General features: G+C 41.2%; 1 protein-coding gene across 2 annotated transcripts in view; it reads left to right on the forward strand.

Annotated features, from left to right (window-relative positions):
• LOC121342182 (glypican-5-like) overlaps window positions 1–25,925 on the forward strand; it is a 346,855-nt gene that overhangs the window by 240,916 nt on the left and 80,014 nt on the right. For both annotated transcript variants that reach the window (XM_041416405.1, XM_041416406.1), the window contains one exon: window positions 12,822–12,972. In XM_041416405.1, the coding sequence (XP_041272339.1) occupies window positions 12,822–12,972 (151 nt within the window). The remainder of the gene's footprint in view (window positions 1–12,821; window positions 12,973–25,925) is intronic.

The raw sequence follows: 25,925 nt of genomic DNA on the forward strand, positions 1-25,925 counted from the left end.
AAAAAGAAGAGGGGTGGGCCATGAGTAAGCAGTGAAGAGGAACTGGCAAGAAAGATGAAATACAAATGAAATGGAGGGCATCTTGCTGAGAAGAGGGGGGAAACAAGATCAGTAGAATGTTTTGTTTTCCACTGACTGTCTTGCACTGGTAATTCTCAGGTCATTTTCCTGGGTTTTCACCTATTCCAAACTAGGTCTTAACAATAATAGAAGCCAGCTGCAGTCCAGAATTCTCTCTGGTCTTTAGCAGAGCTACATCTTTTCTTTGCTCCTTTTGAACACTGCTGGAAATTAGGTAAGATCTACAGAGCTGTACAAGAGCAGAATCTAATTTAGACCCATCGATGGAGAAAATAGGATGATTTTTTTTAATTAAATAAAGAATTAAATTTTTGGTGAAATAAAAAATGGAGTGGAGAAATTCAGAAATCTCAGAAGATACATCAGTGAAAATTATTCTGTTTGATTAAGTGGGTGCTTAGTCACTTGTCAAGAAAACATTCTGAATTAATAAGTATAAAATAGAAGTGTAAAACATCAGGGCAAGTGATGGTTGCTTGGATGTGCTGAAATGGCTTAAATGAGTCCTGCAGTAAAGTGCTGGTAGCACAAGTCTGCAGCCCTGTTCTGAACATTCCTGTTCTCTCCCAGGAAATATCAGTTCCTTTATATAGTGTGAATGAGAGATAAAGACAGACTTTCAAAGCCACTTTACATCTCTGGTAAATGTGGGCCAGTTCCCAGCTCTGAATTATAGGATATCCAGCACAGGAGAATGCAGTTATCAGTTTCCCCAGTGCACCACGAGAGAGCTTTTGATCTTTGTGATCAGATTATCTTGTTAGTGGCTCTCAAAAGGCAGCAGGAGCAGATGATATTCCATGAAGACCGATGCATTGACCTTTTTCCACTTACTCTGCCTGTTCTGAGCCTGAACAGAATTTAAACCTGGGAGGGGAAAAGCAAAGCTGCATCAGACAAAGAGCTCTTCCTGCTCTCCAGAAATTTCACTGCTGGGCTGCCGAGGGCAGTTGGTGGTTTGCCCTCTCGTTTTGTTTTAACCTGGTTTCATAAACAAACACAGTTATGTAATGTGCTCTGCTGTGTCCCTGCCTCTCAGCCTTGCCACTCCTGCTGGATCTTTTCCACTCTTTAGCCAATTTTAATCAAATTTAACAGATCCTGACTTCTGTGGGGAGAGAGACTTGCTGGTAAAAACCCAGTATTGTGAACTCAGTCTTTGTGAGGACACAGAACCTCCATGGAAGCTATCAATGAAAAGCCATAGGAAAAACTGTAAGAAAAGAGCTCCAGTGACAGCTGCTGCTTGCAGAAGTATATTTTCTTCCCTCTTCTTCCCTTTTTAAATAAAAATGATTTAGCAAAAGCATTCAATCATGTCCTCAGATGTTACCATGAAACCATGGGAGTACAACATCTGGAAAGAGAGTATTTTCTTCTGTCAGGCTTATGCAACATGAAATGCATTTGTCTGTTCTGTTACAACACTATGCTTCCCCAAACAGAAAAAATCTGGTCTGGCCCTTCATGTGGAATAAACTGGAGCAGCTCCACAGAATTCAGTTTGCTGATTCATAGCAGCACAGGCTCCAATCCTTTATTTTCTCTTTCTTTTCCTGTACATGTGGCACTTTCTGAATAATACAAGATATTTATGATATTTAGGATTTCAGAGAAGCATGGTGGCCCTGAGACAGTGGGATTAGTTTTATATGTGGCTTTGGGTTGCAATGTCATTAAAGCTGGTTAGCTTGTGTAATGAATAATTGGTGATTTAGCTCCCAGCATTGATACATGCTAAATGGATGACAAACATCATTACCCATCTTCTTTCCATATTTTCCATACTTCATTCCATGTTGTATTTTAGTGCTTTGTTGCTGTGATTTAGTGTGGAGGAGCCTAAGCAGATCCTTGCTTCTGTCATGTTTTAACACGAAATGTCAAATTTGAAGCCTGGGTCTGTTGAGCACTACCAAGAAATGAGAGACTTTGATTGTTCACAAGTCTTTCCAATGAAATGTCAAACTTTTCATAGTATGAAAATGATGTTCCCCAACATAGAGCTTGAAAACAGATAATTATCCAAGAACATGAAACAGAATTAACATGCACTGGAGCATGTCATGAACGTTTCCCTCAGCAAATAACAAAGGTAATTGCTGTCAGAGTACAAAGCAAGGAGAAAGGTTGGCTCTGTTCCTTAGACAATTGAGATTGGCCACTGTTTACTCACTTAGCCCATAAAAACATGCAGCCTAGCAGAAGGGTGCCATTCCAGGGCTGATGGAGTGTGACCAGCCTGCTGATTGCAGGCACTTCTCATTTCACACTTCCCAAGTCTGATCAGACACAGGGTCCTTGGCTATTATTAGACATCTAAACCCTGATGAGTCAGAGCTCATTTGTAAACCATGTTAAGCCCCAGTAATAATTAATACATTTTTTGAACCACATTTTGACTTCAGGCACAATTAAGAGGCTTCATTCTTAGCCTAGAAGAAAGAATGGACATAATTTGCTAGATAGACACAATTTTCCCACATAGAAATCAGAGAAGCAAGGAAAAAACCCCACTCCTAATTGCTAATGGGGGTAGTACTGGTTTGGGATTTTACAAATCAATTTTCTAATATTAGAAACCAGTGGAGTGTAGAGCTACAGGATAGAAGTGTGGAAGAGACCTCCTCAAATACCACGTGCAGCTCACTGACATCACAGGCAACTCCCCTGGTTCAGCCAGGGCTTGCAAATGCCTGAGAATTTTTGTCCCCACCTTTCTCATGGGAGGCTGCTCCCAGAACTCATCACTCTGATAGCTAAAATGCTTGTTTCCACCTGTTTTTTTCTATGCTTCTTTCATTCTCAGAGATGTCTGCATTTAAGCGAAAGGCAAAATGCCTTTTACCAGCAATAACCAGTGGGAACAATAATCTGGGAGCAGATTCTCCCAGTCATCTTTGTGCATGGTCTTTCAGGCTCTTAGTATATTTTACTAAGTAAGATATAGTATATTTTATATATATAAAATATTTTATATATTTAAAATAGTATAGTATATATAGTTAATATAGTATATTTTATATATAATATTTTATATAAAACTTTTCATCTATATAAAATATAGTATATTTTATATAAGTAGTATATCTTAGTATATTTTATCTATACAAAACTTGGAATTTGAGCCATGATGTAGTGAATATCATGCACAGAGATCTGAGAGGGAAGCAGGAGCCCACTGAAAAAAGATAGACATAGCTACAATTTCTGATCATTTACATTCTTAATCTTTAAACCAAACTTCTGGGGTTTTTATATCATTCCCACTACCTTGTGGGCATTCCCAGCAACCCTCTGCCTCTGAAGCTGTTGTGTGAAAGAGACCCTCTCGCAAGTAATGAATATTTTGAAGGGTAAAAGGTCTTTTGTAAACAGGTTTTATTTTTGGAAAAAAGTACACTATGCCATCTAAAGGGTTTTTTTCCTCGAAGTGAACTACTTTGAAGAATCCAAGGTCTTTTGTAAGCAACTACTGCCTATTCCTCACCAATAATTATGTTTATGTTACATTTTTATTAGAAAATATTACAATTTTATTGCAATTGTTTACCTCTTTTTTACCTTAACAAGATGCATAGAGTCTTCAGTGTAACACAACAGATTTTTTTGCCATATGCTCTATTTTCAAACGACATGTACTGCAGCTTAAAAAGCCAGTTATGTTTTTGGGCAACACTGGGCTACATTTTCTGTCTGAAGGTGAAATTCACACCTGTGGCAGGGACTCACCCAATATCTCTGTCTGAATTAAGCATGTTAGATACCAGATCAGAAGGATCTTCTTTAGTGGATCACAAAATACCAAAAAGTTACAGCCCAACACCAAGACCAGACATCAAGGAGGTGTGTCTGCTGCTCCCTTGCCCCAGTTGACTTGCTGAATTTAAATCAGATTTTCTTTTTTTTTCTTTAGACATCTGCTTAAGCACATTATTAACTGGAATAAGTATTTTTTTGACTTATGCTCATTTTGCAGTCACAATTAGTGCTTTTTGACTGACATTTTACCCAAACTGTTACTATGAAGCTCTTGCTAATAGTGTAAAATTCTGTGAGTGCACATTCTTCTTGCTCCTTCACAGTGAAATCAGTAAATATGAGAACATTTGTAGCTTGTGTAATTTAATTCAGTGAACGCTGATCCTGGTGCTAGCAGTCCCTTAGCTCACCTTGGATAAGCAGCTGGAAAACAGAAACCATAAACTGCAAAAGTAGAAGCATTAATTGGGCAGTGTAACAAAGTGAATCTCTAAAAACCATCTTGAGATTCCTGCTGAAACATTTGTAATCCAACCAGGAAGAAATAAATGCTTTTTGCTCCTCTGCTCTGGAGTATGGGTGTGCACTGGAATGTCCAGGAAATCAGAGAGACACAGCCAGGCTGGAGGAGGGACTCCGAGAAGAAATGAAAAGTAGTCAAAGATAAGTGAAAGTGTGGATTTGTAGGTAGTGTAGGTAGTGCCAGTGTGTCACCTGGCAATAAAAAATATCAGGAAGAGGTTAATGAGTCAATCTGCATAAACCAGGAGAGCAAAAAGGAATCACAGGTAGAGACGGATGTGGGCAAATACAAAGCCTCAATGACAGAGGATGCAAAGTACGTGTGGAGAAGCTAAGGCTATAAAATTAGGAGGGAAACACAGAGAAAATAAAGGAGTGTTTGCAAGAAACTTCCACTGAAACCAAAATAATCTAAAGCCTTTGTAGGAATACAGATGCTGTTTCTGAAGGCAGTAATTTAGTGATTTGATGTGAATAAAAGCAAGTCAAAACAAATCAAAACACCAATTCCAACATCTTTTTGGCTTTAAAAAGATGGATAAAATCAGAAAACAAGTCCTGACCTTCCCAGAAAATGTACAGCTCCTACTGGAGATGCTCAGAAACTGTGGGAGGGTTGGTCAAATAATCAACATACTTGGAACAAAATAATCCTAGAATGAAGCAGAAGATGAAAAACAACATGGAAAAGACATTAGAAGCAGCTGTGTCATTTCCCTGCCACATGCAGTGGTCCCAAGGAAACTTTCTGTCACTGTGTCCCTCCTGTTGCTAGACCTGTAAACCTGTCCTGCTCAACCAGAAATTGGTGCAGTTTATCCAAAAGGTGGCTCTATGGGGAGCTGCAATGTCCCAAACCAATACAGGGAGGGTAGGATTATTCTGAGAAACTTGATGGGAGAACAGATAAGAAAAACCTGGGGAGAAAATTTCTAAAAATGGAAAAAAAAATTTCTTTGAAATTTCTGTGTGTGGCTTAAGTGGAGATACACTAAGGCAGAGGGCAAAAGAAGGTGTTGGGCCCTGTAGAATTCACATATTTTTCTGATAAATCCCTTTGCCTAGGATTTCTCTCCTGGGAAGCTGAAAAGCCTCAGAGAAAAAGGAAAACAATTCTTATCTCATTTGCTTCTCCTGTGTTTTGCTGCTTTGGAATGTGGTTGGACATTGTTTACCCACAGGTGATTGTTTCATTGGTTTCATGTGAATTGTTTCGAGTCAATGGCCAATCAGGGCCAGGCTGTGTCAGGGCTCTGGAGAGAGTCACGAGTTTTCATTATTATCTTTTTAGCCTTCAGTAAGTATCCTTTCTGTGTAATATAATATAATATAATATATAGTGATAAATTAGCCTTCTGAGAGCATGGAGTAAGATGTATCATTCCTCTCTGCTACCCCACAAATACACTAGGGCCCCACTTTCTGGGACTTGCACTTAGCATGTTTCCATGTGCCTCAAGAGAGCTTCCCTTCAGTGCATATAAAATATATACATACTTATATCTTCTAGGAGCATGGGCACGGACAATAACTACAAATATCAATGTATGTAAATGTGAGGTGCTTAGGCTGGGGAGAAAACCACAGAACAAAGGAATTTACCAGTGTTGGTCCAGTTCCTGAGCTGAAAAGGTCTGCTCTGGAGGGAAGTGGATAAAATTCCAAAGCCATTGTCAGCCCATAAGTGTGCCCCATAAATTATGTATAGCTGTTCATTTAAATTATTGTAATGTGTCCAGGTGACTTGTGAAGCAGGATGTGTCATGAAAGGTTATTGGAAGGATCTGAATAAACAGCAGAAGGAGGGCTGGGGGTGTTGGTTGCTGCAGAAGGTTGGATGTCTGTTCCCTTCTGTTAAAAAGGGGATTTTGGAGCTTTTTTGGAACTACCAGCGAACTGAAAAATCATTTATTTCCACAGTGCTGCTAGTAGGCAGCTGTTCTTGGTGACAGCAGGAGAAACCTCCTTGAGCTGTACTACTTCCTGAAGAAACTAGAAGGAGATAATTCATCAGGCCTTTTTGTGTTTCTGTGAAATAGAGACAAAGAAAGAATGAACCAAAGGAAAGGTCCGACAAAATTGAAGCTAAATAAGTTTATTTTCCTTACTTACATTGTAATAGATGAGTGGCTAGATAATATGAAAAGAAGAAAAGAAAGCAACTGCCAAATGCTTTTATAAAGGAGATAAGAGCATATGTGGAGGAAAATGAGCCATAAATGTTATCTCAGAGAGGTCCCACTTGGAATAAGCATGTATATGGCAGTTATGTCTAAAATTTGTTATGTTGCTATTGTTTTGTGAAATGACAGAACATCTGTTCAGTCACAAGGCACCAGTAAAATGCAGCTTTGTGCCTAAAGCAGTATGTCAGTTCCTAACAAGAAATGTATATAACAGGCCAAAAACAAAGGCACATTGTCTTTTCCAGTTGTAGTCATTTCTGACCTAATAATGGTTTAGAAAGGATTTTTTATTTTTATTTTTAAAGAAATGAATGGGAGGATTGAGTAATTTATGACTCTTTTCAAGATGAGGCTTTGTGCATTATTTGTGCATAAGCCGGCAAAACCTTTCTCTCTGCAAATCATATTTATGTCACTAGAGCACTTTTAAAAAGGCAACTACTTATAAGTACCTTGAGAAAAATTATGCTAAGCTTACAGTTTTTAAATGCAGTGTACAATCAGCTGGTGTTTCCTCCCACTGGAAACACCAGAGAATGATAGGTGTGCTCACATGGCGAGTGGACACAAGTCACATTTCACCTCAGAGCTGGCTCCTCAGAAGGAAAAAGCATTCACAGTGCAATCTGTCATGTAGAAAACTAATTACCAAATCCCTCTGGAACAATTATTCTATGGAATTTCTCTCTGAATATTCCAAGCACACAACTTCTAAGTGGCTTTATTCAAAGAGAATATTTTCATTGTTGTGTGTTCACTGACCTGAGAAGTCTGAAACTGTGGTGTAAAATAAACTTTTAAAACCTATTTTCTGATAAAATGGGGTTATTATCCTATAGCTTGAAGTCGTACACATACATATATGATGCAAATAGACTGATCAATGAAACAGAAATTGCCACTTTTTTCTACAATGGTTTTCATGGAGTAAAGCAGTTATTATTTAATTAAGGTGTGGAAGTACTCAAGTGGAGCATGGCTTCATGAAAAACCATGATAATGAATTTGTACTCTGCCACACCTGTGTTGAGAGGGAGAATTAGGGTTAGACTCATTGTGGAGAGCTCAGGGGTTGTGTGTCAGGGGCTCTTTGAAGCCTCTGAAGTCTGAAGGACTCTTTTATGTGACTGGGAATGTGTGTGCTACATCATGAAGTATTAATGGGGGAGAAAGACAGGAGCCACTCTCATATGAATTCTTTCTTCTCCAGAAAACCTTATGTCAGCATAACTTGGGGGTTTTTTAATGTCACTTAAGGTTGGGATCTTTGCTGGAATAAATAAAGTCCATGCAGCAGAGTCATCTGTGTCTGAATCAGAGCTGAATGGTAATATGGGATTTTTGCCTTTCAGCTGAGTCAGATACAGACACTAAAACTTCCCCACAGAAGCAGTATATAGTTTCTCAGAAGCCCTTCAGAGGTTTATGAACCTGATCCAAAGCTTATTGCAGTTGGGAAAATTCCTGATTTGAGTCAGTTTCCAGTTGGACTGTACAAATCTTATTGATCTATTTATATAACCTTTTCAAGAGGGAAAAAAAATCTTTCACATACGGCAAAAACTTGAAGACTTAATTTTTAAGCTGTTAAGATTGCAGTATTCCCTGGAATCTTAGGCAGCAGCTATCTTGTGCTTTTTGAAGGTAAAGGCACAAGCTCCAGGGCCCAGCCTGAAATTCATTGCAATTATTTAACTGAGGCATCAATTCTCAGAACAGGGCACTGCCAGGCAGGAGCTGTTGTGCAGAGTTGCCAGAGTGGCTGGATGGCACCATTTGTCAGCTGGCAGGGAAAGAGCCACCAAAATAAGGCCTTTAAGAGTGGCTCTTAAGCAATGGTAGAAATGCCACATCTGAGTCCAATCTGTGCTCCCCAGTGTTAAATCGGGACAAGGCACTCTGGTTCTCCCCACAGCCATCTAGGGAAGCAGGAGGATTTGTGCTTGGTGGCAGCAGCCCGGAGAATTGTTCAAGGTTTCTAACAGATCTGTGTCTGCCAGGCTATCTCTGAAGATGACCTGAACCTTCAGGTGACCTCCAGCTCCTCTGCTGGGGACCTTGCAGTTCCACAGCCACAGAGCACAGCAGGCATTCCCTGCCCACAGCCAACCCCTGGGACCAGAGAGGAAAAAGTGATGGCTAATGTTTTCCATTATGGTCTTCTAAAGCTCCACCATCCCAGTCCATCCTGATGCAGTCGGTGCTATTTTCACAGAATCACAGGATGATCTAGGTTGGAAAAGACTTTTTAAGGTCATCTAGTCCAACCTATGCCCTAAGACCTCCTCACCAGCTAAACCATAGCACTGGGTGCAGTCTCAGGCCTTTGAGACAGGTTTCTGTTATTCTGTGGAAAAAGGAGACTGGGACATGCTGCCATAAGCTTTGCTATTGCCCTGAAACACTGATCTCACTGGAGTCCTGTGGCAGTAGCCAAAGGAGAGCTCTGCCTTCAGAATATGGGAAAGAGAAGGGTGCTGGGTCACAAGTCACTGAGAAATGGTGACATTGCCTTCTCAACAGGGATGTTTGGTGTGTCTGGAGCTAAAATGGCTACACTATCTCATCTCCTGGAATTAGTTTGTTTATAGATAAAGCATTACTGATGCACAGAATCAGGCTCTGGTCCATTGCTCAGGGTGAGCCACAGGACATACAAGCCCTGTTGTGAAGAGGCTGGGAAAGGGTATCCAAGGTGAAAAGGGTTGGTAGGTCACACCTGAGCTGATGTGAAGTGATAATGGTGAACCTGGATATCAGGGCTCGGGGTACTTTGGTGGGCCCCTCTCTGCTAACAAGCCAAGGAAGGGCTGGAGGCACCTCAGAGATGCAGAGGAGATGCAGCTCCAGTGTGGCATTCACATTCTCTGAACATGATTCCTGTTGAGGACTTCCCACTTGTGGAGACACGAGACTTGACTCCATTTTCTTAGAAGGCTGATTTATTATCTTATGATATATATTATATTAAAATACTACATAAAAACTATATTAAAAGAACAGAGAGAAAAGAATGATCAGAAGGCTACCAAGAACAAGAATAGAATGCATAACAAAATCTTGTGACTCTCAGAGTCCGATGCAGCTGCATCTGTGATTGGCTCTTAATTGGAAACAACCAACATGCACCAATCACAGATGGACCTGTTGCATTCCACAGCAGCAGATAGTTGTTGTTTACATTTCTTTCCTGAAGCCCTCAGCTCCTCAGGAGGGGACAAATTCTAGCAGAGGATTTTTCATAAAATATCATGGTGACAGATTCCTTTGCCCAGGGTTTTTCTCCTGGGAAGCTGAAAGGCAGTGAGAGGCCTCAGAGAGAAGGAAAACAATTCTTATCTCATTTGCTTCTCCTGTGCTGTGCTCATGTGGAATGTGTTTGGAGATTGTTTACCCACAGGTGATTGTTCCATTGCATTCTGCTGTGAGTTGTTTTCACTCTTTGGCCAGTCAGGGCCAGGCTGTGTCAGGACTCTGGAGAGAGCCACAAGTTTTCATTATTATCTTTTTAGCCTTCTGTAAGTATCCTTTCTGTATTCTTTAGTATAGTATAGTATTCTTTAATACAATATAGTATAATAAAGTAATAAATTAGCCTTCTGATAAGATGGAGTTCTCCTCATCATTCCTTCCTTCTTCAGTGGCCTTGCATTTACAATACTCCAGCTCCTCTCTTGCTGCAGTGAAGGCACGAGAACCCAGAAATGCTGCAGTGCATCATGCTGGAAAGCTCAGCTTCCTCCTTGGAGCTGGAGCCCATTTGGTTCAAGTATTGCTTGTCTTGAGCAGAGGTCAGGATTTGAGCCACAGGCAATGAATTAAATCAGATCTTTGCAAAGAGTGCCTTAACAAGCAGTAAACATTTCTGCTCTGACTTGCAAACAGTCATTAAAAGCCTTTATTAAATTCTGTGTCTGTTCTGTTTGCCACTTAGCCATTTCTTTTAATTCTGAATAATTGTAACTAAGAATGGATGAGTCTTTTCTAATATGACCAGGACACAATAAATTTGTGAAAGAACTGAGTTATCTTTCTCCCTCATAGGCAAAATTTTCCAATTGTTTAACAAAAATGTTGTTTTGTGTTGCTGTGACATCAGTCTTTTATGGCTGTGAATACCAAGGCTCAACATTAAGCAACTTGTTTATAAAAACCAGACATGCAGTAACAATTAGAGAGTGTTCAACGTGCCTCCCCACTCGAGTCTATACCCTCTCCTCCCACTTACTGATCTTCCCACTGCACTCTGCAGTTATTTGTGTCTTCAGGAGGAGCAAACTGAGCTCTTCAGCAAAAGGGTGCAGAATTTCCTGAGTTCTGCCTTGTACAAGTTGGCATCTGTTGTTCCACAGAACCAGATCTCTGCTCCAAGCATTCGTCAGCCCCGGAGTGGAGGATGGCAGCTCCAGCACCTGAAGAAGAAGGAGATTGTGACACAAAGCTTCCCACTACACAGAAACTGTGGCACCCATCACCATCCTTTCAGCCCAGTTAATACAATTGTATTAGCCCTGTGCTCCAGTTCACCCACAGCTCCCAGAACAGCTCCTTTGTAGTGTTTGAATCTCCAAAGTGTTACATTTCAAAGTGCATTTTGCTCAGTACCAAGAATAATCAGTCTTCTGGGATGAAGCAGATCACAAAGCCTGAAATGGGTCTGGAGTACTTTGGGGGGAGGATACTTGTGCTGAAGGGTATTGGATAGATCCAATCTGGCAGCACTGCAGAGGCTTTGAGAGCAGTACAGTCTTTCCCTTTGGTCAGTGCTCCTCAGGTGTGGGGCGAAAGGTTCAGGCTTCTGCTGGACCATCCTTGCTTGATGAGTATTTGCCTTATAATGCAATTGGTTAGTCTAAGCCGCTTGGTTTTTTTCTTTCCCCCAGGTAGTGCTGCTCTTGGTGTGATCTGCATGGGCTGGATTTAGATTCCCTCCCAAGGAAATGGGGTTTTTTATTTTTTGGAACTACCAGTGAGCTGAAAAGTCATTTATTTCCACAGTGCTACTAGTAGGCAGCTGTTCATGGTGACAGCAGGAGAAAGAGTTATCTAAACATCAACAAGCTGAGTGTTGGGAGGTGAATATGTTGTTAGAACAAGCATGACCTGGTGTGATAAATCCAGATTTATTTTAGAAAAGGTTTTCTTATTCTATGCTCAGTCCTGGAAATATTTCAAGTGAAGTCTGATAAACAACTTGCCGTTGGAACAGACATCTTAAATGGCAGCATCTTAAAAATCATATCCAGAGGCAAGGTTTTAAGATGACCAAGCCCATAATGAAAAGTAGCAAATGCCCTCAGCTATGAAGTTTGTCATGGTCGTCAACTGTAAATTCCTCAAAACAAGTGCTCGGACAGCTGGCAGATTGTACCATCGTTAACAAGTGTGCCCCAAACTGTGCTTGGCAAAGGAAAAGCTGTATGGTGGAACCCTGGTTACTGAGAATTTCAGACTTTCTGTGCTGACAGGCACTGACCCCCAAGAGAACACTGCATTTGACCCGAGGCCATGGAGAAGGCTTCCAATATGGAATGACAGAACTGGGATTATGGGTGTGTGATTTGAATAGAAGTGTGTGAAATCACAGGGTGGAAAACTTAGAATTTAAGGGTTTAGAATATAGTAATATATATAAAGCAAGATGGAGGTTTTAGGGTGGAGTCTGGTCCTTCTTCTTCACTTCTTCATGAGTTTGGGTGGTTTTGTGTAATTGAATAGAAGAGTCCCCATTGTGAGTTAAGGGTGGTTGGTTATTGGGTTAAAAGTAAAAATACTTTAGATGTCATTTCTTAATTGGACAGTTTATCCTTAAAAGGCCTTAGAGAGAGATGGGACTCCATTTTAGTTTATTAGAGTGCAGTGCTGTAGAACTCAGGGTTTGTGAGACTGTAACATAGATAAGAATTAATAAACATCCAAGTCCAAACAAGAAATTCCGTCTCACACATTTAATCCTGACCTTGGCAGAAAAGAAACAGAGACTCCCCAGCTGTAGGAACAGCACTCCCTGTGGTGGTACTGGTAGATGTGATGTTTTCAGTTAAAAGTTTGATAAGTGCTCCTGGTCATCTACACTGCAGAACATTTGGCTGCATACTCTGTTATTGCAGAATATTTGAATGCCATTGCCAGAAACAGCCTCCAACTTGGGAAGCTGCTCTTAAAAGTGCATGAGAAAGTATTTGTTGCTATACAAACCAGATGGGTGCCAGGGGCAGGAACTGTGTGAACACTCTGACCGTGGTTGGTTTGTCACTTCTTCCATTTCAGCTGGATGCTGAGAAGGCAAAGTTGAAGCTGGAGAGATGGGGTCCCCGGGATGCTGGCAGTGGGGCTGGAAGGAGTGAGGAGATGGAGTCAAGTGGAGACTGTGATGATGAGGATGGCTGCCAAGGATCCGGAGACAGGATGCACACAGCAGGTAAACACAGCTTCTGTAGGCACTTGGAGAGCTTAGAGATTCCTGTGTCACAATTAGGTGGACAGAGCTAAGACTGACACTGCTTGAATTGCTGTCAAAATCCCACTAAATTCAAATGATTTGAATCTTAATCTGTGAAGAGGTGCAGTAAAAATAGAATGATGCAGAGAGTAACCCAATGTAATTTAACACTTGGAGTACAGATAAAAGGCTTAAATGTAGAGTGAATAATATCTGCAGTGAAATCTGGATCACAGGAATGCTGAAGAGCCTTCCTACATAATGTGGACCCTTCCGATAAATAGAAAACTGATGACCTTTGTAGAGTGTGCTAAGTGTTAACATAAACATTTATTTATTGCAAAACCATACTGAAGGATAACCCAGAGTTGGCTCAAGGAATATATTCTTAAAAAAAACCCATAAGAAATACTGTGGGGTTTTTCCTTAGTGGTGAACTGCCAGTTAAATGAAATTTCTTGATAGTCTCTGATACTGCATTCTGCAATATTTATTCATTAAATTACTTGGATAATATGTCATCAAGTGTAGAATCAGCTTCAATATCTAACAACTTCCACCAACATACTGGCAATATAATATGTAGTTAAATTCTTACAGTAACTTAAGAAAAAGTAAGATGTTTCTAAATACTTGATATTATTGATTTACCTCATCTCTAAGTTCTGATTCATTTTACCTCATCAAAATGTGAGTGGTTTAATTTACCATAGTGTAAATATAATGTGGGTTGAATGTGTAAATACAGGAAATACAGGTGAGACAGTGCTGAAAACAATGCTCATTGGGATGGCTGGAGCTCAGGTAGGTTTCAAACTGCTGCTTGGTTCTGCTGAGGTCAACAAATGCCTTTTCCTTGTCCCTTTGCCACTGAATGGAGAGGGGGAGGAGGTATCTCATACTCAGGTAAGATTTGCAGACATGCTGTGATCAGCTTGTGGTCAAGACTTCAGCTGTCCCTGTTGTGAATATTTGTTCAGGAAAACCAAACTTACAGATGTACTTTGGATTGTGTGCAATGTGCTACAGGTAATTGCAGTACCAGCTTATAAATACCTGAATTTTAGTTTGCATTGATGACCTGTATGATGAGGGTATCACCACATAGGGACACTAGTTTTAAAAATAGTTAAGTAATTACAACTGAGAGATCAAGCAGAGGTTTTCACCATCTACTCACCAATATTTTTGAACAAAGGAGCTGGGATACAATGCTATTTTAAAACTCTTTGCTTAACTTTTTAATTGTTTACTGTATTTCACACATAAGCAAAGGAAAGACTTGTAGAGGTTTTAGACCCCAGGGATTTAGGAAGATAAATACTGTAATATGATTTCCTCTCTGTGTGGAGTAATAGAAACAAAAGCCAGGTGCTTGGTAGTCTTCAATGAACAATCAAACTATTAATACACCATTTGGGGAGGATATGTATCCATGCTTCCATGGACAATGGTGGAGTTAAAAGAAAAAACCTTGAACGCTTTCAAGACTTGACTTTCAGCTGGCTTTAATAATGGAAAGCTACTTGATGTTACTTTTTCTCCATTTTTGGAGTCTATTTAATTAAAATATTTTATGCTGAGATCATCCTGGATTTAAAAGAATTATATTTATATAACTGTCTGTTTCAGAATTTAGCAAGGTGTATATCCAATTAAAAAGGTCGTTACAATAAATTTTAGAAAATGGTATTGATTCATAAGAGAAGAGTAAGTATTTCATTGTGTGACAATAGTAATGCTCTATCATAATTAGCTTTAAAATATTGTAATGTATACAAGCCACTAGCAGTAAATCTCTTTTCCATATCTGGATACAATTAAGAGATAAAATGCAGTAATCTCATTATGGAGCTGCTTTGCTTTAATAGAATGTTAAAGAAAAACAAACATCAGATTAGTTGATTTTCCCCTTGCTGCATGTCTGTGAGATGATGTTGGCAGTTGTACAGCCTGTGAACTTGTATTTCCTAAGCTTTAAACTCATCCAGTCCATCTACCCATGGTTTTGTGGAAGTGGAACATGACAGCATTGCCTGTTCCCTGCTTGCCTGGAAATTGGGTGGTGAATTGGCTCTAAAGCCAAATCCCAAATCTCAGATCCCTGGTGTGAAAGGTGGTGAAGTCATTGGGAATGTCCTCACAGGTGTGGGTGAGACACAAGGAGAGCTGTGAAATGTCACTGAGCTCTTTGGGGCATGTTGGAGCACGGAGTCTCACAGCAGGACAAAAGGAATGAAAAAGGAATGAAAGCCTTTCCAAACACCAAATTTCTGGCAAAGCAGTCTGCTTTTAACAACAGACCCATGAAAAACAGAGGAAAATATTTTAATGTCAGCCTCTAAATTGCAGAATTGAGAATGTAGTAAATATGTACTACATCTGTCATTTATTCAAAACTATATGAAAATTATATTTACTGCTCTATGTGTTGAGAGCATTGCAAAAGACTGAGATTGCTTTTAGTTTGTGAAAACCTACAGAATGCTCATTTCTTTTCACCTCCCTCAAAAAAAAAAAAAAAGCCTTTTCCTTACTGCTAAATGACCAAGAATTTAATCAATATATGGGTTACCATCACGAAACATTTCTGTTCATAGCTATTGATAGAGATCTCCCCAGACAGGGTCCCCTGCTGATTGCCAATGTTACTTTTCCAAGCTGCTAACAGAGGGCTGGGCTCCTGGGTTTTGGATTTCAACATCTCCTGAGTGGGTGAGCACAGAAGTGATTCCAGCCAGGTTACTGGAACACCCTTGTCCCTCTGCTGGTTTTTATTCCCTTTTGGTTGGGGTTTGCTCTCTGTAGTTCAGCTCATCCTGCAATGGACAGGACAGTCCTGTCCTTTTGTTTGTCACCTTCTGGCCTTTGAGACTCATGCCTGCATATCAATTAATCATTTTATTTTATGTCTGTAATTAAGATACATGTCTGTCTATTAGCTAGTGCTGGGATTTTGTTTGTTGCAAATATGTCTTTGCTTGACCTATTCACTATTACCTGAAAAGATCAACACTTCTTTCATGATAATGGGCTTAATTATTCTATATCTATGTGTTTATCCATGTGATTTTTAAATGAACAAGATAAATTCTCAGGAAACCAGGATTCTCTTCAAAAATTATGGATGGTGGAAGATGTTTTATAATGTGCTGTTCTCACAGGCCTTACCAATTACCCTGAGTATCTCTTCCTGGGGAAAGCTGTGGGAACAGCAGTTTCTCAAGCAGGCCCATGTGTTATTTGTTGGCAAGTCCCAACTTCTTAATGACAACATCTGTGAATCATCTTGGAACAAAGCTTTGTTGGGAGAGATTTAAGAAGAGGAAAGCCAGCCGTATAAATCTGGAGCGTGGATGGGGAAGTTGCTCTGTGGTTTGCCCTGCTGCAGTCCTGCAGGTTTCTAGGCAGAAGGGTAAAGCAGCATCCTAGGCTGAGCCTTGCTGAGCCCAGCCTGCTCACAGAGCCAGTGTCTTACGTGGATCACGGTGTGAGTCCACACAAGGGTGTCAGTCCTTGTTCTTTAGACCTTACGTGGAGGTGGTGGAGGTGCTGGAGAGAGCAAGGATTGCTCAGTGCCCTGCAGGATTGAGGGAGAAGAATGAGTGTCCTGCTGCGCATGAAAAAGAGAGCAGTAACAGGTTCACACTGCTGCTTCCTTTTCAGAGCAGAAAAATGTTTGATGAAAAGTGGGAAGGAAGCCTGTGCCAGGAATTCCAATTCCCAGCTCTCTGTTGTGATGAGGCCCCACCCAAGCAATGGCAACCAACATTAGGGGTCAGCTCAGGGAAATCATCAGGTGATTCACTCTTAAACAAAGGTGGAGGAAATGTTTAGGCCACAGGAAGGCTTAAACCTGTGTTTAGTGCAAGGCCAGAGGCGGCTGTGTGGAGCTCTGGGCTGTGTGGAAGTTGTGGAGCAGTGTGGTGAGGAAGGTTGTGCTGACAGCACTGTGGGCACGAGTCCATGAGCACACCTGCACACAGGGGACACCCAGGTGTTCCTGCATCCCTGTCTCTGAGGCCGGGTGTTTTCACACAGCCTGTGCAAGGCAGAAATTCTTCCCAGCTTCTGTCTTGAGGAGCCCGATGCAACATTGTGCAAAGTCCCAGGGAATGGAGCTGTCCTCTGGTGAAGGAAAATACAGTTTAGTCCATCCTTGGGCCCTCCTCCACTGAACACAATGGACAGCCCCAAGTGTCTGGTGTACTTGAACTTGAGGCTTTGCACCAGATTCACCTCTCTGAGGTTAGAATCTGTGTGTGGCTCAAAAAGCTCAGCCCTCAGGTGAGACAGGTGTTCACTGCTTCTGACATGCCTTGAAACTTGGGATCATTGGGAAATGGAAATATGGAGCTTTCTTTTGGCCTGGCTCACTGCCCTGTTCCCCACAAAGAAGGGCTTCTGCTGTGTCCCCATCCCAAAAGCAGGGGCTGTCCATGGAATAACAACAAGTGCCTGGCCCTCAGGCACTTTATAATACTTTCAATCGTGTCTGTCAGTGCAGGAATTAAATTAATAAAAACACATCCTGGGACATCCCAGCCAGACTTTGACCATGACTGTGGCCTAAATGTGTTTTATTACCATGATTTTTGCCAAATGCTTACCTAATCCCAGTAACAGTTTTATTTTGTACTTCTTCCTAATTCCTTCCTAATTCCTTCATGAAGCTCCCTCCCTTGAACAAGAACTTTCAAATTTTGGACATCCCAGTTGAATATCCTGCATTATTGTGACAGATCATTGCCTGGGTGGGAATCTATAACAAATCTACTTGGAGCATTCAGATGACATGATTGCAACTCTTGGCTTTCTTCTTGGCAGTGTAGACAATCCCCAGCCTTCTGCTTATCTTTCAGACTATCTAAAGAGATTATCCTGCTTGTAGATTTCTTATTTGGGGCTTATGAGAAGGATGCATTTTTGCCCCAATATGCCTTTACAAGTGCAGACAAGTAAATTTTCTTTTTTCTTATTGCCTTCTCTCTGATCTGTATCTGCTCTCAAAAGCAATGGAAAGTTAATGCATTTCTCTGACTGCTTATGGATGTTTCCATTATCAGTTTTTTCCTTTTGAATATCAAGATTCTTTAATGCTTTATTATGTTATCATTCTCCCAGCCTGTCAGTCTTTTCTTGGCATCAGTATTACTGTGTGACCTGTCATTTTAATCATACTTCATTTCCATTCACCGTGTCACAGGCTGCTCTCACACTTGTATTTATCCAAATACGCAGTTGTACAGCTGCTGATTTTGTAATTATTAGTACAAAACATCAATATTCTGAGATCATAATATCTGCTGGCAGTCAGCCATGCTCGTCAGCTTCTCATTGCCACACATCCTCACAGATGATCCTGGCTCACAGAAATGCTGCATTTTCAGTCTCTTCTATCTTCCTGCCTAGAGAAACCTCTCCATCACACCTCCTCCCCATCCTGCTGCCTTGCATAGCCATTTTTCTACATCCTTTGTTGCTCAAGACATTTTATCTCCAACTCTGTTTTTAGAAAGCCTATAAATTCCTAGATTGCCCTCAGCATAAATGCCTCATTCTGTCCTCAAAACAGCACAGTAACAGGTTAAACCCTTATAGAAGTTTGATTTTTTTTCAGACAAACTCCACCTTATGCTTGCCATTTGGGGTGGTAGATAGACATGAGCCTCTGTCAAGAGGAGCAGAAGCAAACCGTGCCAGGGTCTTCAGCATGTGTGGGGGAGAGTGAGTGGTAGTTCCACAGCTGGCAAATTTCAGGCTGTGGCTTCTGTTTTAGGATACAGTTTGGGAGGAGACATGGGAGCAGAGAAAACCAGAGAAACTGAAATAATCCAATTAAAAATACAGATTTTAGATTATTTATTTGAGCTTGGGAAGCTCTGATCCTGAGGTGAGTGACTTTGATGTCACAGTGGTGTCTCACCATTCCCTCCTGGGTATCCCTGGCTGAGAGATTCCCTGGGTGGCAGTGGCATTTCCTGCAGGCTCTGCTCTGTGCTATTGGGATCAGAGGGCACCTGAGGGGGGCTTCAGGGAAGGGAAGAGAGTGTTGCAAAGGGAGAGAAGAAGAGAAGAAAAAAAGAGAGAGAGAGAGATAGAAGAAGGTTTCCTCATCTCTGTCCCTGGGTAAATCTATTTTATAATCTGCCCGTACAGGAGTAAGTTATTTTTTGTCACTTCGTATAATTTTAACTTGGGATGAACAGAAGAAGAATCTTAGAATCATTCCTCAACCTTCCTCAGCCTCAGCACTGATGTGACAATTTGAGGTGTAAAGGAATGGGATTTCAGTTCCTTCAGATTCTCACTCCCAGACCTGAGGTGAGAGTTCCCAGCAGCACCAGGGCTCCTGCTTAGATCCACTCAAGACAGGAGTTTTTGCCAAGTTGTAGAAATGACTTTCTGCACGACCAGATAAACACATCCCCTGCAGGAATTTCTCCTAATGCTGAGCAGAGCAGTAGCTAGAGGAACAACAGACTGTGTGCCAGCTCTGTGACTCTCTGAACAGCTTTGGTGCTATCTCTGGTGCCTTCAAAGAGGCAAAATGGTAACTGGGGAAATGCAGTTTTACCATTTCACCAGAGAAATGTAAATTACTGCACATTTCTGATCATCTTAGCAGCATTTAGACAAAATTAAAAGGTAAAGCATTTTAGTTGCTTAAGGTACCCTAAGCCTTCCAATGCATGTTCTGTAGGAGGAAATGAAACATTGGAGAGAAAAAATAAAGACATTTGGGGCTCAAGTGCTTGCAGTAGTTCTGTATAAGCAGCCATCAGGGACTGCACTGGAGATCACTGAAGGGTAATGAGCTTTTACCAGCTTCCTACTAAAAATATTACCAGTAATCTCTGTTCCTTGAACACACTTTTTACAGCAGAACAATTTTCACTGTCCTTGTCAGCAGTATTTTATCTGGTTACCTTCCACAGGAGTAATTCCATGTGTATATCTGTTTCTGAGATGAGTTTTAAAAACAGCCCTAAACCAAAAACTCATTGATTTCATTTTCCAGTGAGTTCCCACTCAGCAGCATTTCTCACAGGTATTAATAAAAAAGGACTTCTTTTAAACAGAACTGTCACACAGCTGAATGGTCCTAAACATGACCATGGATGAACCACAAAGAGCAGGAACAAAAAGTAGCACCTTGGTGTTTGATAGTTAAATGTGAGAAAGACAGGTTTCTAAGAAAAATTGCAATGTTAAACTCATTAAGCAGGATATCTTACTTAATTCAGGCTGTGGGAGCTCTCTGCAGGTACGTACTTTGACCCCACAGTCATGGTGGTTTTTTCTGAAAATGTTGTTTGCAGGAGCAGGCTGGCACCCAGAGTTCACAGGCAGAGAGTAAAACCAACCCTTCACATGGAGCTCTTGTGAGATGTGTGGTTTGCATCCTTCTGACAAGGAATTCACCTGAGAGCTCCAATCATGCCACACAGTGACAGGGTAAATGAAGGCTGAGGCAATCTGCCCCCAGAATGCCATAAAGCCAGAATTAATTAAGAGGAGTTAACAATGAAAGATCCTTCAAATTGCTCCAAAACAGATAACTCATATCATTTAATGGAACTCCCTTTAAAATATTAATGCCATTAGATTATGAGTTATCAAAACAATCCTGCAAGCCCAAGGCAAGTGTTCACCTGCCAGTTGGTTTTGGTACCACACAAGGGAAGAACACTTACCTGGCCAGAGCCAGGTGACAGGGACATTGTTTCCTGGTCCTTGTGCTGCACCTCTGCCACCTTCCCTCCTCACATTTCTCCAAGGAAGGAAGAGACTAAAATCAACCCTGGGCCTTGTTTCTTTCAAAGGTAAATTCTGCCAGGTTAATTAAGGTAAGGTTATGAATTACTGCAACCATAAAGGCTTTAAGAAGCCCTCTGTCATCTCTCATTGCACACAACAAGTGGAAGGCAGGTGGTGCAGCTGCTTGGCAGTGGAAATAGAACCGAAAGTTACTGACAAATGAAAATACACTTTCTCTTTTCCCCTGCTGACACCTTCTCTTGTTTTATGGTTCAGAAGGAAAGCCTAAGCAGTTGTTGTTCTTCTGAAGGAGGAAAAGAACTGCTCTGCTTTGTTTTCCCTCCCTCTCTTGAACCAATGTTCCTTGGGGGTGCTTTGTCTTTGCTTTCAGGGAGAAGCTGCCTTGAGTACACCAGGTGCACATTTAGAGGTTTTCTATTCCTTGATTGTCCATTTAAAGTAAAATAACACTCCTTAAAAGAGTTCTGTTGTGCCTGAAGCCAGCAGGTATGCCATCAGAATGTCTCAGCTGAGAAATTTAGGATCAAAACAATACCCTGAAAGAAAGCACAGTTTAGTTTAACAGTAACAGAGAGCACAGCACAACTGCTCTGTGCTCTAGACTCGATTTACTACAAAACAAACAGAACTTCAGGCTGAAGTATGTGACATATCACCAGGATCAAGAATTTATAGGGCTGGATCTGGCTGCCTTGAGATCAAGATACTTTAAAATAACTTAAACCAGCTGATGATCTTGCATGTACTTAAATACCTTCCCTGAAAAGTGTTCAAAGATTAAGCACATTATTCCTCAGCAGGTGATTTTGCATCTGGTTTATCCCACAGTGTCTCCTCTCTGCTTGTTTTTAGGAGTGTTTCTTTCTGTCCTTTGATCCTGAAAGCGGCCAAGTAATATTTCCCTGAAATCTCCAGTTTGGACAGGACAGCTGACACTTTTCAGAGGCCTTTTAGGGTGTGTAGGGCTGTAACATCATCCAGTAGCCCAAAACTCAGGAACCAGATTTAACTTGCAAAAGAAGGAATTTAGAACCCTTTTTGGGTTTATATGAGGTGCTGAAGAGTGGAGTCTCAATCTGTACAAACAGAAGGGTGAAGTCCCTAAATTATGGATGACTGAGGGTCATTGTCATAGTTCTCAGTGATGGAAAAGTCAGCTGGGTACAAGATCCTACAGCACTTCTAACACTGCTGTTATTCTGGTTTCCTCTATTGGCTCCTGTAGTTGCCCTTTATGTTTACTTGTCGCAGAAGCTTTTATTTTTCCAAATTGCATTCTATTCCTAGTTCAGACTCCTAAATATCACAATCAGAAGATGTTTTCTTTCCTTTTCTTCCTGTCTTTTAGGATTTAGACATTGTCTGACATTCTTTAGGTTGTCTTCTTTAATCTCCCTATTGTACTTGTTCTTCTCTGAATGCCTAATAGTTTGTCAAGACAAATTTGAATTATTTCTGAAATTAAAAAAAAAAAAACTATAAAGAACCAAACAAACTTTGAATGTGACAAAAAGATATTTTGAAATTAAGAAAATTGGTTTGGTTTGGTCTTTTTTTTTTTTTTTAATCTCTTGTGGTATCTTGTGTCACATTAGTTTGTGCATCTTCTAAATAAGCAATCCTGTTAAGTTTGCAGATCAGCAGTCTTCACTTCAGTGAGATTTAAGTCCATTTCCTGCTTTAGGCTTTCTGAAATGATGCACATTCTTGCTCCAGGTGTGATTTGCACAAAAAAGCCTCCCTTGCACCAGCAACCTGCCTGGGCAGCTCCATTGCCCAAATAGATGAGACACCTTGGTCTGGTGCCCTTTAGGAGAAACAGAATGAGCATTTTGGAAGAGCTGAAAGCTGTAAGTGGATATTCTGGGGAGCAAACTCCAACCTTTGAATAGGCAGTACCATTTCTGTCACCGTGCAGACCATAAACTCTCACCTGAAGCCCACATGGAGTAGGAATGTTGAACAGTGGTGAGGCAGGTAGCACACAAGGGAACAACTACTCCTTCAAAGTTTATTCCATTTACTTGTGAAAGTCATTGAACATTCTCACCATCACAGCTTTAGCCCACTTACCATGGAATTGCTGCCCACAGTTAGCAGTTAATTCACAGAGAGAAGCAGGACTGGGTCAGTGTGGGCATGAAAACGTCTTGGAATCACCAGAAAGTGGAGGGAGACACTGAAATCAGCTGATAGAACTGAAAACCTCAGAAATTCTCAGCTTTCCAAACTATTTGCCATTCCTCTCCAAATTAAGGAGATTGAAGAAAATTTGCTCCTGCAGCATTGCAACTGCCTGGTAGTAAATCATCATCTGATATTTATAGCCCAGAATTAAGAGTGGTGACTCAGCCACGCTGCTGACCATTTGGTAGTGAAGTCCTAATAAGCCAATCTGCAGCAGCAGGGAAAGGAATGGCTCTCTGATGTGAAGTCAGACAAGTAATTTCCTATTTAAAATTTGATTAGATAAAATCTTTTGAACATGTGCTTGTAAAGCAACAGCCTGGTTAAATATGTATGGAGCTGCAGCACACGCAGGACACTGCTCCAACAGCACAAAGAACATTTGCAGTAACCTGAACGTGGAGGGGCAAGCACAGTGCCCTGGGCTAAACTCCATCAGGATAAATCTCTTACACAATAGAAAAACAGTAGAGCTGATGGGAGGGAAAGCAGTTTTCTTCCTGTTCAAAAACCCACAAATTTGTTTCTCTATCGAAAAGGTTTCATTTTGAAAAATGGAAACATTTGTTGTACATATGCAATTGTAAGAATGTTCGTTTCAGGGGATATTTTTTGTAGGTTTTGAACACAAAAGGGAAAATATTGATTCAAGCTGGAATATTTTACCCCCTGCAAATAATATATAGCTTTTATAATAATAATAATGATAATGTATAGTAAGCTTGATATTTTTAGCCAGAAAGTTCTTGATTTAAAGGTATTACATTCTAAAATTCACAAGAAAGAATATAAAGGCCAGAAAAGAACAAGATGGGGGAGTTTGGCCTGATTCTGACCCAATAATTATCACTGGGGATTTTGCTTTTGACTTAATGAGACAACAGTTTGAGCCAAGAAACGAAGGATTGGTTTCTGCAGCCCTTCTCCCTCCTGCCCAGCGTGGTGACCCTAAGGCTGCTACAAAGATGCTGCCCATGGTGAACTGCAGCAGTGAGCTTGGCCTGTGCCAAAGCACAGAAATTCCATTGGTTCAGGTTAAACAACTGTGACACTGTCTTTTTTTGATATTCTGATTATCTAATTTACAAGGGTCATGGCCCCTTTTGAAACTCAGCTATTGATTATAAAGTATCCTCTCAAAACTGGGATGCAGCCCCAAAGCTGGGATATATCAAGTTCAAACAAAGAATCTGTTACAGTAGTGTAGTACAATTGCATCCAGGCAGGAACATTTCATCACTTATCATAAAAAGTACTTGCAGAACAGTTCTGGGAATTGAAATATTCATGTTATATTCACACATTAAAAAATAACTATTTTTGAAAATGACCAACTACTCATGTTCACTTGGAGTAAGTTTTTCTCTCTTCATGGAGCTCTAAATTTTTTTATTAAAGCCATGGCAACATCATTCCTTTTGTTGAGTCCTTGGTGTGAGAAACATCTGTGTTCCAGCAATCTGACCACTACCTGCTGCACTTGTGTTCATTCCATGGACCTTAGGGGATTTTTCTTGGTAGTTCTTTGCCTTATCCCTGCCTGCCAGGGTCTCTCCAACCACTGTCCTTGCAGATTTCATTCCAGCCCTCCAAGGGCATGGACCCAGCCAGGTGCTGCCTGGGTTTTGCTTTTCCAAAGCAGAAGAAAAGCCCTGAGCATCAGCAGTGTCATGAGGCTGTGTTGTACTCAAAACCTCACATGTGGAGGCTTTTCTTGTCACTGCACAGCAGTTCTGTGGTTGGCACTATCACAAATTTATGTGTTTTCCCTTCAGACAGGGTGGAATATGGCATTGCCCTTATGAAAGCCAGACAGCTTCTCAGCAACCTCACCTCCTCTGATACCTTGCAGTGGCTCCCTAGAGCAGAGGCTAGACAAGATTCAGAGAATAAAGTGGGTATTTATTGAAACCCTTCAAACAGCCACACCTTGGGCAGCAAAAGCCTCCCAAAGGCTACACCCAAGATGGACAATGGGCACCAGTTTTTCAAACAATTATAAGTTTGGTCCATTCACTTATCAAGGGTTAATTCTCCAATTACAGCTTCAGCTAATGAAGTCATTTACCCCCTGTTTGCTCCCCCCAGTTCACTTTTGTTTGTACTTTTTGGGGCCTGAGGCTGTAGGGTGTCCTTGGATCTCAGGCCCAGAGGATTTGTTCTGTCTGAGCAAAATGTGAAGGCAGTTAAATAACACTTTGTATGGAGTTCAGAGCTGTGCACTAACGCGGTACAGGATCTGAAAAACAGAAGAGCTAAAATCCTAAGGCATCACTTGCAGCCCAGTCATTGCCTCCACAGTTTCAGTGGCTGCACATGGAAGAACTCCCTCCTCTCTCTCTCTCCAGCCCACCTGTGTGTGTTGTTCCCTGTGGCCTCCTGATCCTGTGGGGCTGGGAATGCAGATTTTCATGGAGCAGTGTTCCCTGCTCAGGTCCCTTGGTGATGAGAGGGGATTCCTGCCCTGGTGAGCAGCATCTGAGATTCCTCTGCACGCAGCAGCATCCCCGTGTGGTTCTGCCCTGCTCCAGGGACTCTGCTGCATGTGCACTCCTCCACACTTGACTAGGAAGGCACTCACTGGCTGTCTCCAAGCTGCTTTAAGCCTCAACATAAATTCCACATGGATATCATGAACTGAAAAGAGTTTTATTAAAAAAAAAAAAAAAAACAAAAAACAAAAAAAACCAACTGGGTGCACTTTAATCACGTTCCAGAGTCCTGACATGTTAGCAGGTCCATGACAGCTTGTCAGTGAATGAAAAAGATAAAAAGATGTGTGACACTAATGGGGACACAGCAGTGGTTCGGTATCACCCCCAAATACATCACTGGGAAATGCCCAGTGGGAGCCTCCCCATTAATCCAAGAAAAGCCCCAAGTAATCAATGTCCATCCATGGGGCTGTAAACCCCCAATCCTTTTGAGCTCCCACAGCAGCCTGGGCACTGTCAGCTGAACTG

This window comes from Onychostruthus taczanowskii, unplaced genomic scaffold (genome assembly GCF_017590055.1).
Source record: "Onychostruthus taczanowskii isolate IOZ18803 unplaced genomic scaffold, ASM1759005v1 scaffold51, whole genome shotgun sequence".
NCBI lineage: Eukaryota > Metazoa > Chordata > Aves > Passeriformes > Passeridae > Onychostruthus > Onychostruthus taczanowskii.